Consider the following 14,897-nt stretch of genomic DNA (forward strand, 5'->3'; position numbering starts at 1 on the left):
TCGGTTGTCTATTATGCGAATGAACTATTGCCCAACTCTGGACCCTCCGTAACGATAAACGGGACCATGGGGGAGCGGCTATAATTTCTAGCCATAATTTCGCGAAGTTACACGGAAGGGAATAGATCAGCGGACAGTGGACGCGATGTTGGACGAAAGGAAGCGGTCGCGGAATGGCACCCCCGCCAGGGTGGATCAGGGAACGAGCACCGTTGATACACCACGAACGGCAACGACCGGTCGACTAGCTGGGTATCTCTCACTCGACGAAGGAAATAAAACGACTCTGGTGAAAGAAGGTACGTGGGCGGTTGCGAGGGCACCGGAGGTAGAGATGATACTAGACGAGGAGACGAACCGGTAGGGGTGAGCGTAGAGGAGCTGAACACCCTAGGGAGCCGGCAGCTCGTTACGCGAGACGTGGCACAGCTCTCTTTCTCCCTTCTATTCTCTGTTCCTGGGCTTTCCTTCGCCTCCCCATTCTCCCGTTTCCCTCCTCTCTGCTACCCTCCCTCGCGGCCCTCTCAAACCTTGATCCTTTTGCACATGTATCTCCATCCTTCTCTCGCCCCTGCTCTCAACGCCCCACGTTTTCGAGGTAACGGCGGTCTGAATAATGTCCCGCGTATACGCCTATCTCTATATGTACGTATCGCTACTCAGTAACAAGTGGATATTATGCTGACGCTATTGCTACCCTGTACCGCCGTTGGCCCTGGTTAGGGGAACGTCACCATCGACGGCGATTACGCTTTAGGCGCCGCGCTAGCCACCCCGACAGCCTCGACACTTTTCCAGACCAGCCAAATACGCCGGATCGATTACTTCCTTACGATTTTTACGCGCAGTTTTCTCGTTTGCATAATATCTTTACCAGTAGAGTCGCGGAGAATTTTATTACAGCAATTTAACTGACCTAATAAGTCTAACCAATTTAATTTTTTCGTTCTCTAAATTTTAACCCTTTGCACTCCACTGGCGCCGCTATGTCGGCAAACATAATACGTAGTATAGCTCGATTTAAGTTTCGCGTATGACAACACAAACTGAATGTAGGAAATATACGAATATATTAATTTAAATTGTAGGTAATTATACACCTTTGTGATGGAAAGAATATTTTGTTTATTTGTAGAAGTCACATCACAAAATTGCATTTGGTATTGCTAGTTGTTCATATTAATAAAGACTTTCGGAGTGCAAAGGGTTAGAATTTTTGTCTCCTAACAAGTTATATTTTTGTAACACGTACACGGATGGTAAATGTAGGATCAACGATTAATTAAATATTCCCAATAGGACATTTCAATTTTCTGAAGACAATTAAATAGAGACTTCGAAAAAGAAGACTGCTTCGCGATATCTGTATATTCAATAACTGAAATTATTATTGTTAGATAAACCGGACGTAGCAAAGTATAAAAAACACAAAACCAACGTAAAGAAAAATAAGAAATTAAAATGTCGTTTCAGAAGCTTATAACCTAATCTATCCCAAAATCGAAGTGAAAAGAATGTATGTTTTTCAGCACGAAAGGTCCCGGAATGAAACGTATAACTCACTGTCTGATATCTGAAGTAAATAAACCGCCAGCGGCGAACGTACCGAGAATTGCCCGTGACTGTCACGACCATGTGGAAATCTGTCAGTCAAGCTAGCCCTTCTATGTCACGTGTGCATGTCTTAAAGATTTTAAGTTCAATCTTTCAACATATTTTTCTTATACGATTCTCGTCTCGCTCTGTTTCTCTTTTCGACGCTTTCCTCCGGCGTGCATTCAGCGCGATAGACAATAGGCTAAAGGAGGAATATGAAGAAAAGTAACAGAGGGGGACGTTGAGGCGTTCCTGGAGGACTCGGTAATGACTGTCGCTACTTTTCCACCATGTCGGAAGCACATTGCGCCATTTCCGCTAGCCCGGAAGTGCGGTAACAAAGCGCTTCCGGCACGCGGTCTCGAGGAGGTTGTTACGACAGGCTGTAGCGTAGGGACACTCGGTGACATTTCAATGAACTTTGTGGCACAGCCATTTTCTCCGTAAAGTTCATCGGGTCTAACATGTGTTTTGGGGGTTGACGAACTTTTGACGCTAAATTTCGAGCCCCGTTGAGGGACCCAAGACGGGCAATATCGCTACCAAAGTTCAGCATCGGGTCTAAATAAACGTCAGAAGTTGCGTTTCAACCGTATCAACGACGCCCGGATGCTTGCCGTTGGAGAGGCAGAAATTTATTGCAACGTCAAAAATTTAGTATTGTAATAAGGGAGTATAAAGTCTCATTATTGCCTTCGTGCTGGAAAAAAGTTACGAGCGTTACCAGTGGAAGTATTCAGGAATTTTAATAAGGAATTTAATGTAAGGGAATCGATCGTACCAGCTTGAATTGTATTATAGAATTGACGTAGTTTATTTTAAATTATAAAACCTCGATTACGAAGGAAGACGAAGGTCAAGAGGCAGGAGTGCAAGGCAAAGTTTCATTTTCATTTTATTTTCGTTCGCTAAAACTTTTCCAATGTTTTATACCGCGTTAAAGATTACATTTATCACAAGAAAAAGTTTTTAGAGTTCGATCAATTCGGAGTGTACTTGAGCACTTATTTTTTAAATAAATCGTGATCGAGGATAACATTTGCTCCAACTGCACTCTTTTCAATCACAAGGGAACTGCTGACAGCCTTTCTGGGATTATTGGCAACGGTACGTAGAATCTAATTATGGAAAAATCTCAATCTATCCTATTTTGGCACTTAGCCCCTTCGGTGCTTCCTTTCTACAATTACTTTCTGACGTTTCATCGCTCGAGCTTTCATCCAGAAGAACTCACCCGCTGTTATTGTTCGATAGAAACCCCCAATTACAATGTGCCCTTTCCTTAATCCGTGGAAGTGACTCGTTGAACGCTTTCCAATCTAATTTAACGAAAGAACGTAAACCCCCGGTGCGCTCACGGATCGAAGTCCCCGACGGCGAACGACTCGTCTAACGGCGATTATCATCGCGGGAACGTATGATTTGCTCCCCGGTTTACGTCCACTTTAAGCGGGATACGCTATTCGATATCGATATAAAAGGAATTTCCTTAAGAATGACTATACGATGACATCTATTATAGCGTCGAGTTATCGCGCCGCGGATCGCGCCAGACGTGCCAGTATCGTATCGTACGCGCGGCCGAGCGGAGTTCCTGGCACCGATCCCGAATTCGAAACGGAACGCGTGCATTCGTATTACTTTTTCGAACGAGCTCCGCGGCAGACGAAGAGGGACGGTAGGAACGGAGGAAGAGAGGGTTCGAGGCCAGCGCAGCCAACGCCATTTTATGAAAATTGCACCGCCCGTTCCAGCTGCCCCGAGCGTTCAGGCGAAATATGTTACTTCCATCTCGCGATTAATGGTCGTTATTTTATTTCAAATACGCGCGCGCCCACTACGAGCCGCCCGGAAGAACCGTCGAAAATTGGCTGCACCGAATTTTCATAAGCAGCTTCGATTTCTGTTAGTTTTCCTTTTTTAAGCTTAGAATTAATCCAGGTTTAACTATTTTTAACCTAACTCGAAACTGTTTTAAAATTATTTGCTCCACGATCAAAAATGTCGTATTTAAATGTTTTGTGAGACTAGCTACAAAGAACATATCTGTCGATAAATACTGTGATTCGTGAATTAAGCTTGAGACGCAATCAGCAATTTTGGCAGAAAGTTAAGAATGAAGAAAGACACTCGACAGTTCACAATATATCACTACTAAGTATGTATTTAATTAATGTCGTTTTACAAAACGAAAATGCTATCCTTAGCTTGACGGTTTTCTGCTAACTAAGCTTGAGGCTCGGAAAACAAAACGAGACGCTCAGGGGGTGCAATGAACGAGTGTCCTCCCCAGGAGACTGTATCAATAGATACAACTTTTCATTAAAAATACATGCATGCAATGCTCATTCTCAACAAAATTAATTGAGTATTATCGAACGATAATGCAGCTTTTAATTTATTTTACATAGTAACAGTAAATCTATTTCCTTGAAACAACTCATCTTGGAATATTCCCCGGATGATTTTCCATGATAATCGACGAAATTGCCACTCGCATTCTCCTATCGAATAATAGCGCAAATTGGGGGCCTGTTATAGACGGGGGGAGGGGGGAGGGGACTTTGAAACTGAAATAACAAAATTTTCATCGAGGCAATCCGACCGATCGAACGCGCGGCTCGTTAATACCCCAGATACGTGATTACCGGTCGGTCGGCGGTGAATCGTGATTTCCCCGGTCGTGTCATAATTTATGCGTTTCCGGCTTTCGGCGACGGGATGAAATAAAATTGCCGACGGCGCGGACCGCTTTTGTAAAAATGCAGAAATGTCGCGAGGACGCGGCAACAAGCGCCGCGCAGACGGACACACGCGGGGCGGCCCCGATGAAAAGAGCTCGGTTGAAACGGGATCGACGTAGCATCGAGCAACGAAGGGGGGGAGGGAGACGGTCAGGGTCCACGGAAGAGGGAAGAAGGGAAAGGGTACAATTAAAATTAGCGCAATTCAGTCACTCGCCCGGTAATTCGCGTGCCTGGCATTTATATTATTAAGCCGCGCAAATTTCTCTCGCCTCTCCTACCACCCCCTTCTCCTATGCGCGAATACACACGCGTACGCGACCCCGTCGACCCACCCTCCGCTGCACTTTGCCTCTTCCCCTTTTGATACGGTTTTCGTCCTCGTCCCATCCTCCTCATCTCGCCGCGCCGGAGTCTGAAGCGGCGAGAATTTCGGCCGTTAGTCACCCGCCAAGTAGACCGGGGGAGAAAATAATTCCCGGTTTTGAAATTAATTACATCTAATCGCTCTTATTACGAGAACGAGACGGCTTTATTATTCTCTCTTCGGTCGCGGTCCTACGGTCACTCTCTCCTTTTTCCCACTTTTCACCATTGTTTCCGTCGTTCGACTTCCTATTACAGAGCCATTCGAATAGTTTACCACTCGAACGTTTAACAAATAATCAAACATCGTTACACGAATATTACTAGACATTACTATTCAAATATTATTACCGTAATATCTCGAATATAATGCGTGCCCGTGTGTAACGAGACTGCATGAATTATCCCGTAAATCCGTGATGCAAGGTTCGTTTATAACATGCGTCCATACATTTCCTAGATTTTGATTTCAATTGCATAAACGTTAATTCAAAAAACAAACAAGAAATCATGATAAATATGATCCATTTTGGAGTAATCTTGTATGTGTACTTGTTTAATGTTAAAGACAGCGTATGTTTAATACGCGAGTATTTAGCTAGCAAAAACGAGAAAAAACTGTGCATATTCAAGTAGAGCTATTTTTATATTACTATTTGAATATTAATACTCGAATAAGATATTCATATATTTGTACTCCGCAAGATGATTCTGGAAACTAGGACAACCCCTAGCTCCTTTCTAAGCGAAGATGCAAAAAATTCATAAAGGGAAAAGTTAAATCTCTCACGCGAGACCATTTTTTGATGACACAATTTTCTAGATCGGTGCAACGATGCAAGTGTAATAAGTACTTGCATTTATTTTTTAAATTGGACTACGCAGTGCTTTACATAAACTGATGCATCTTATCATTCCGGGTATAAAAGTATTACGATCTAACCATTGAAACCATGCGAGATATTTCATATTTTATGTTTATTTTCAACCACGATAAAAAACAAAATAACTCGGCACACGAAGTCCCACGCATTAATTCGTTTGCACAATCAGGACTCGCTCAACGTTTTTTCTTGTAGAGTTTTTAACAAGATAAAGTGTCTTCGCGGCGTCCTGTTTCAATTTATGATACGAAAGTTGATATTAAAACTGGTTGTGCAATTCTAGCTGCTGCACAACTTAAGAATGTAATGAAAAATGTAAGGAAGCGAGTAATAAAATATTTAGACGTTCATGGTGAAACGTCGGAACACCTGTTGGAATAAAGTAATATCCTATTATAAAACATGAAATATCTCATAAAGTATTGCGTTTTTAAATGGGAATTCTTTATACCTTTTTTTTATACAGACTGATGTAACAAAATAATTTATGTTAAAAAATGCATACTTTTGTTTGAAAAACAAATATTTCTCGTTTTTGGCTTCTGTACAAACTTGTACAATTTTATATCCATTAAGGATAATTATCCTTGTAGAGTAATAAAATCGCGATTAAAAGATTTGAAATATTTTTCTTACCTTTGGATGTGTTCTCCTTGGAAACGCTACTTTTGGGTCGATCTGTAACAGAAAGGGAAAGAAGTATTTAATAATCAGATATCTGTTGCCAAACAATTCCAAAATTTTTATTATTATGATGAAATAGAAATTACTCTAGTCAAAGTTGAAGGCTATTTTGACACTGTGTTGCATAAATATTATATTAAATGATAAGAAAACGACCTTTTAATTACAGAAATATCTACAAATTTATTGATACTTGCATTAAATAATAATTGGCTGAATCTACAGGGCCACTTGTTGTTTCCATAAAAAAATCATAATATCTGAAGTATTTCTTCAATTACTTTGAAAGCGATCTTCTTATTGAGTTTTCGTTAGTTCATACTATGTAATAGAAAATTAATCCTTGTAATATACATATTTACACTAACCGAATGGCATGTTTCAACTTTCCTATTTTAAGTTAATATTTAAATTTTTGCAATATAATGATCGATTTTAACAAGAAGAAATTAGTGGTCTTTAGGTTCTCTTGCACGAAGTACAAATAAGTAGAATTGCCCAGCGTGTAGCCAGCCACAGCAGCGCGCAACGGCCGAGAATAAGAGGTATCGTACAATATGTAGTCAGCCATTGGATCCATCCAGTAGAACTGATCAAGTACTCGAACAGAATATTGCGATCGATTCGAATACTCGAACATTTCGAGTAGACGCATTATACGACTAGCTCCGAAAATTCGAGTTTCGGAACCCATTTTCTTCTACCTTCTCGAAATATCATTTCAATGATCGTAGACTCCGCACGATCGAACGAAACGATATTTACATGGCAGAAATTACAAATGCATAAATATATGCAATAATTTCTGTTCAATAATCAAGATAATATACCATGTAAACACTGCTGTGAGTTAGAAATATATAAAAACCATTAAACCACCAAACACTTTGCATCAAAATAATATATTCTCCACGACACCTGATAAACGAATTACAGAAACGTGCAATAAATTATTGCACGTTTTAAATGTTCCAAATCAAATTATCAGCGCGAACGAGATAAGACCAAATCGTCCGACGCGGAAACGAGCGTTGTAGGACAACAGTTGCGGGCAAAGGTTAAACAGAAGTGGTAAAACCAAGAGGGAAACGCGACGGGGGTGGAAATGGAACAAACGGAAGCGAAGGAGCCGTCTGCTTCCCAGTTGGAACTCCCATTGTAATTAATTACCGGGTAATAAAAAGTAGTTGCAGGAATACTCCGAGCCGCAAAGGGTTCGCGAAAGGGGATTCCCGCGACCTGCTATCGGTACCAGTCGACCAACCAAACTCTCAGCTTTGTCTACCATCCTCCTTTTCTGTTCAGTTTCCTACGTTCGGCCACAGGGACGAGCAACCAGGTCGGATGTAACCGCACGTTACGCTCTACGTGGCTAAAAAGCACAAAACCCGCCCCTAACCCGTTCGAAGGGAGCGACGCCGCGAAGCCGTAGAATTCCCAGCGCAGCCGCGACGTAAATTTTCGGCGCGAAATCGAGCCGCTCGAATGTTCGAGCCGGCTTCCCCCGTGACCTTACTTCGAACTTACGTGCGTGAAGCTACGCGGAAACGTACGTGACCGCAGAGGCGTCGTTTCGCCGAGCAGCCAGCCATTCCGGAAGTTTAAACTTCGAGGGCTGCTTTCTCTGGCAAATCTTCGCGAACTGGGACCACGTTCCCCGTCGGGCCAACTTGCACATCTCGCGTGCGTGCGACACAACAAACGCGTAACTCGCGAACAGTACGTAGAGCAATTTGTTTTAACTGGAACGCTCGTCGAATCCCTTTGTACTCGAACATTCCAACGATTTGCGTATTTAGTCGTTTAAAGGAACATTTTATTACCGCCCACACAGACGCGTCTCCAGAATTTTAATTCCGACTGCACGATGTTTATAATACGTTCGTTTGAGGATTGAGAACTTGAAAATAAAAGAATCAGAAAAGTTTTTTAATTGGTGCATTTGCCAGGAAGATTAGGGTTTGTTACGTAGTTTTGATGTTAAAAACCCGGAAAGAATTATTGGAAAACGTGAATTTATTTTTAAATTAAATTTGAGAAACATGGAGAAATGCATAAAGCGAATGATCGTTGTATATAGCGTTAACAATTTTATATTATATTCGATAATTATTGACTGTATATAAATAAGCAAATTTCCCGTCCCATCGAAAAGACACTTTCCATTTTTCGATTTATTTCAATTAACGGCCTGTTGGGAACAACATCACTTAATTGTTTCATTACCCAGTGAATCATTACGAAAATTTTAATAAATTGATAAAAATATTGGAAATATATTCAAAAGAGTCTTTTATTAGTAATCCGTTTAAATCTTTAATTTTGTTGTACGTTTCGTTCTCGAAAGTTAACCGATCAACTTATTGGATAAAAATCGTTTTTCTCCACGGATTCAGATTAAAATGTATTCTCTCTCCATTTATGTATCGTTAAAAGCATTCAACTATCATCGTTTATATACACCCGCGCAGCCCACAATAATAGCTAGAGGCATACATTAAATATTTAATTTCCGACCGATCGTCGAGGGCGCTGATTCGGCAACTTTTTATCGAGGCCGAGTTCCGCGTCGTATTTCTAAAAGTGGGTCAGTTTTCTTGTTTTTATAGCCCCAGCCAGGACGCGGAGCTAGGAGATTTTTTATCGCATCAACTTCTTACGATGTATTTTTCTAGATCGCCACTGGCATCGAAAATATTTGCGGCATTTCTTCAGTTATCGCGGCCCCGCCTCGAAATAAAATCAATTTTCAAATTGATAAAATAACTAACTCCAATTTTATTGAATGCCTGCTTTATTCGTTACGTAAATATATATTGTTTTTACATTCTACTCTTATTCTAGTTTTTCTTCTATAATTATACAGTGCATAATAAATAAACAAAGTGAAGAAATACTTATAATTGAATTTCATGCATACTAATTTGAATGTTTATTGATTATATCCACGGAATAAAAAAGACGTAAAATTTCATTATAAAGTGCACCAAAATAACTATAGAAGCTTAGTTTTTGATTGACAGTTAATTAATTCCATGTGATAACAATGACAAACAGAGTGAAATATTTTAACAGAGATTAAGTTAAAGTTAGTTAAAACTAATCGAGCTTCATACCTAATGCATTAAAATCTGAAAAGAAACTTTAATTTATCGTTTCTACTCATATTTCGTGTAGTTTATTACACAAACGCTTTCATTGAAATGTAGTTGCATCGACAGCCAATAAAATTACGAGATCCGTAGGATGATTTATGATAATCCTCCTTCCACAACAGATCCTGTCTGTGGAAATTTCCAACGAACATTGATCGGTATCAATTACCACGAAATCCACCACTCTGTACATTTTACTCGCAAAATGTATGGGAGCTCGTTGCGAGGATAGCCGCTTCACTACCAAATAATCAGCGGTTTTCGTTGCAAATCCTTCGAAACGCTATTCGACGTCCCGACACAACGTCGTAATTAAGATGAATGTCTTCTTGGTAATCCAAACCGTTAAAAGACGCTTCATCTTTCACGCTGAGCCTTAATAAATGAAATACACAGACACAGCTGCATCCATGGATGCTTCGTGTACAACTTAAATGAGCATTTCACCTTAAAGACATCCTCAGCGATTCAATGAACGCTTAGTGAGAAACGAGAATACCGTTTTCTCAAAGGCACGTCCAGTTAACTTCAAAATACATCAAGAAAATAGATACATATTGCTGTTATTAGAGACAAGCATCATTAACATGTTATAGAATACAATTTAAGTATTAATTAAGGTAATGGTCTTAATAAAGTCTCATAAAATCTTTTTACAAAACGTTTGCATAGATTACTTTTATATGTAAAAAAATTCTTCTTTTTGCAACACGTAGAACGTTTTCCTTCCTGGAAATTCAATTTGAATATGTAAGTAGTACAATAAGTGTAATTTTGTTTCAAACTATTATCTGCGAGTTGATAAAAGTGGTTGACTTTGATTCCATTCTGCAGACAATAGAACCAAGTAGAACAGGTCAGTATATAGCCAGCCATTAAAATTCCTTTTATAGTTTAATGGTTCTTATATCGATACTTGGAACGTGGAGATCACGAACGTCACTTACAGTCTACGAATAAGTAACTTATGGTCCTAAAAATATTTCTTTCGTTTACGATAAATTTAGTAGACCGTACATTAGCAGTATACAATGTTTCGAAAAACTACGTTCATGGTAAAGCGACGATCAGGGCACGATGGCTAATTTTAAATAAAATCTGTCGATACTAATAGGTAGACTGCGGATGTTTATGCGTTTATGGGAAATTTGAATTTTCAAAAATGTTTAGAATGCACTTAACACAAGAACTACCGAGTTATGGTGTATTTATTTGTGCTGAAGAAATTAAAACGATGGATACGTGAAGAAATAATGCAATGGAACATTCTCTTATAAAAAACTACGGTGAATTTTCAAAAATTCAGTCGAGCAAATTTTTTACAAATTTTATTAGAAATTACGAGTAAGTCATTTTGACTGTTTTGGTAGTTCTAGTGTCAATGTGTAAAAATATAAGAAATAGTTAAAATGAGATATGAAGATTATATTTAGGGGTTGAGACAACCCTCTACGAAGCACTTTACAATTAATTCTATCAACAAAAATATAAATTTGCATGAAGATTCGCAGTCTACTAGTAGGTAATTCTAAGAGCGACACGTCGAGAAACAAGGAACGCCGGTGTTCGGAACTTATATAAATTCGATTCGAAAAAGTGGGGCAACGACCGCGGGAAGTTCCGGTCGTCGCGTTCGATCATAAATCACAATTCGTCCCACTGTCGATATCAAAGCGAACCGCTGTTTAACCGAAACACACCTTTGAGGATGATTCTCTGATAGGGAGAACGTGACGGCTCCGTGGTTCAGCTTCTTCGCGAGTGCTCGTTCCGCGACAGGCAAGAGAAAACGTAGCTCGAGGGGGTAGCGGAAGCCACGAACGTGGTAATGACAAGCAAGAAAACCCGCCTCCATCCACCGCCACCGTCGCCATCCGCACCAACGAACGTCGACGACGTTCCTCTCCTGTGTTTTCTCCCTTTCCTGTTCTCCGCTCCCGCGAACCCACCCCGTTTGCATAATCCCCTACGGCAAAGTTCACACCGGTCGCTCGCACGCCCCCGGACGCCCTGGAGGACGTCAAGCGGCCCGACGTCGACAGCTACAACGACGAGGGTGGAGAAAGTCTTTCAGTTTTCGTCTTCCTGCGCCGACACCGCGATTCTTCTCTCTCTCTCTCTCTCTCTCTCTCTCTCTCTCTCTGTTACTCTATTTCTCTCTCTGGCGCGCCTCGTTACCGAAGAACCAGAGGATTCCTGCGATTTTTCTAACCGAACCTTTTCTCCAAAGAAAACGATGTGCTAAGCATTCAATTCCAGAAAGTATATATCAAACTAAACTTGAAGTATTCACTATTTCTTCAAATTTACATTTCTATATTCTACGAACTCTTGTTTCTTTACGCCGTATAAATATCGTATATTCGTGTACTGTGTACGTTTGTAACGAGAAATATTTTTCTTTTCCTTCTTTGCTTTTTTTTTTAACATCGACTCGCGAGGTCGTTAGCGACGAAAATGCATCCCGAAAAACTAAGCTCATTCAATATTTTGTCCCAGCAATCGTAGCGAAATCGAGAAATTGGATACTTCTTGCAAAAAAAGTAAATTCAAAATATAGAGAACAGAACTTTTTAGTATGATCTTCTATTGTCGAAAAAAATAAGAGATTCCCGTTTAATATACACGTCCTTTAACTCTTAAGTGAACTTTCGATTTCAACTGGATTTTTACTAAATTGTAAATGGAAAGCAACTTTAATTAAGGATTACATAAATTTTTAAATAAGTACACTGACATATATTAAACAATTATTAGTTTAAACTTGTGGATGGGCCCTCAATCCTAACTCTCGACCTTCGAATTTTGATACAGACTATATAGGATGTTCGGCCACTTTTGGTAAAAATTTGAATGGCGGATTCTAGGGGCCAAAATAAGACGAAAATCAAGAATACCAATTTCTTGATTGAGGTATCGTTAAAAAGTTATTAACGTTTAAAGTTCCATACCGACCGGAAAATTTTTCCTTAAAATTAAAAAATTTCAAATCGTTATGAAAAAATTATTTCTGGTTGCGGGGGTCAATTATAATCATTTTTGGTGAATAGACATACCCCCGATGTCCTACGCACTTTCGAGAAAAATCGAGCAAGTGCTGAAATTTTTCGACAAAAAAAAATTTCAAATCGTTCTAAAAAAATTATGTTTAACTAGGGGGGTTAATCACAATCATTTTTTGTCATTACACATACCCAAAAAATCCTACGCACTTTCGAGAAACAAATTCTTTACCGAAACTACAATGTCTACCCCTGACATTCCGATTCCCCTGAAATTTCAAAAAGTTTCGAATCATTCTGGAAAAATTATTTTTGGTAGCAGGGGTCAATTACCGTCATTTTTGGTGAATACACATACCCCCAAAATCCTACGCATTTTCGAGAAAAAAATTCATGTAAGTGGACTTATTAATAATTTTGTTAATAACTTTTTAACGAAGCTTCAATCAACAAATTGGTATTCTTAGTTTTCGTCTTATTTTGGTCTCCAGAATCTCTCATTAAAATTTTTCACTGGGGTGGCCTAACACCCTGTATATTATTACAATAAAATGTTTTAATATATTTAATACAACCCAGTATTGCCTAAGAATTAGTATGAATGAATTGTCGGCTGAGAATTGTAAGAGAACTCGATCGAAACGCAACTGGGAAGACTGGGGACGACACACAATCAAAATCCGCAATTGTTGCCCGCGATCGGCGAGGAAGGTACGTTCCCGGTCGATTGAAATTTGTCAGCGGACAGTGAATCGTGCTCGACGAATCGATCAACGAGATTAGTTTCGACGGTCCGGTTATTCGACTCATTCCGTTCGGTTCCGGGCCGGGAGTATCGCGCCGTCGAAAGAACAGGGAGAAACGAGAAAGAGATCGTACCACGGGGAGAGAGACAAAGTCAAGTATCGCGCGAGACAGGGTCGGGGAGCGGAGGGCGGCATTACGGAGAAAAATCGAGAGGCTCGAAGCCATTTTCGCAAACATAACCCAGTTACCCGATATCGCGCGAAATGATCGGCCGCCAACCATCGTCGGCGACGACTACGGGCGAAGACGACGACGACGACGACGACGGGAACGATAGAAATTCAATCTGGTTCGCACGCCTGGAAATTGGAAGAGCCACCTATCCTCGACGACCGGCTGATTCTACGAGCCGCCGCGGAGGAAAGCCTCGAGCTCGTATCGGCAACATTTGGAAAAGCAATCCGGGACACTATTCTTCGCGTCCTCGTTCTCCCGCCCGCGAGCGGAAGCGGTTTCGTCGCCCAGGAAGACCCGCGCGAGGTGCAACGACTACGGTGTCACCGAGCATCGTGTTAACCCGGTGTTAGTCGCGCCAAGTATGGAGGAATGTTACATTTTTCAACGCGTTGTTTATTTCACTTACTTTCATCGCACTTGCAGTTCTGCTGTAACGACGTTTTAACCCTTTGACTGCTAAAGGCGTATACAGGGTATTCGGCCACCTCTAGCAAAAATTTTAATGAGCGATAGTAGAGGCCAAAATAAGACGAAAATCAAGAATACTAATTTGTTGATGGAGGCTTCGTTGCAAAGTTATTAACATTTAAAGTTCCGCCTGTAGAATGACAATCCGCTAAACAGCTGGTTCGCGCGGACGGTTGCGGCAGGCGAGTGCTAGTGGTTCTCACGCAGCATGAAAAATTCTGCTTACCGACATTATCGACAGTCTTAGATTTTTGTTCACTTATGGGAATGCGAACACCTTACGTTGAATAAGATTCAACCTGTCTTATGAAAATCCAGAAGGGCATATCAAAACTCGTCCGACGAGATTTTCACAGACAAAGGGTGAATGCCAGTTCCAATACACAATGTTGTGAACAAAAATCACCCACATGCGATTATACACGCCCCACGATTGTCCACAGTGTCCACAAGTATCCACAAATAATCCTTTCAGGCACTAACCACTATGCAATTAAATAAACACGTACCGCGATTATGTTATTCGTGAATGTCTACGTGTACGTGTATCACGATTCTTCCGAGTTACTTACGAATAAAACTGTTATTAATTTTTCAAATACACTTCAATTTAAAAATGTAAACAGGAATTTAATAAGTATTCGCTGATTGTTTATATCACTGTATTTCTTACATGCTACTTAATACATAACTGAAATGTGTCGCATGAACTAGCTTGACTGATTCTGTTTTACGACTGACTAGCTGGCCGAACACGTGCCGATGCTGCCCTTTGTCTCCGCTGTGTGTGAGAGAGATAAGCGAGGCGAGTGACGTAGAATCGGGGCCTGTTCGGCATATGTTTCTCTGAACCTCGTCGATCGATGGCACAGTCAGCTGCTAGTATTGTTACATTCTTCGCCGTGAACGTAAATCGATGCGAAAATTTCATTTATAACCTGCGATTCCTTTTTACATTTTTAAATTGAAGTGTATTTGAAAAATTAATAACAGTTTTATTCGTAAGTAACTCGG

General features: G+C 40.4%; 1 protein-coding gene across 4 annotated transcripts in view; it reads right to left on the reverse strand.

Annotated features, from left to right (window-relative positions):
* Positions 1-14,897, reverse strand: part of LOC122401420 (RNA-binding protein Musashi homolog Rbp6) — a 1,207,497-nt gene that overhangs the window by 432,856 nt on the left and 759,744 nt on the right. For all 4 annotated transcript variants that reach the window (XM_043403532.1, XM_043403533.1, XM_043403530.1 and 1 more), the window contains exon 5: positions 6,227-6,268. In XM_043403532.1, the coding sequence (XP_043259467.1) occupies positions 6,227-6,268 (42 nt within the window). The remainder of the gene's footprint in view (positions 1-6,226; positions 6,269-14,897) is intronic.

The sequence above is a fragment of the Colletes gigas genome, unplaced genomic scaffold, assembly GCF_013123115.1.
Source record: "Colletes gigas isolate AHSC1104 unplaced genomic scaffold, ASM1312311v1 Colletes_gigas_Sc00024, whole genome shotgun sequence".
Taxonomy (NCBI): domain Eukaryota; kingdom Metazoa; phylum Arthropoda; class Insecta; order Hymenoptera; family Colletidae; genus Colletes; species Colletes gigas.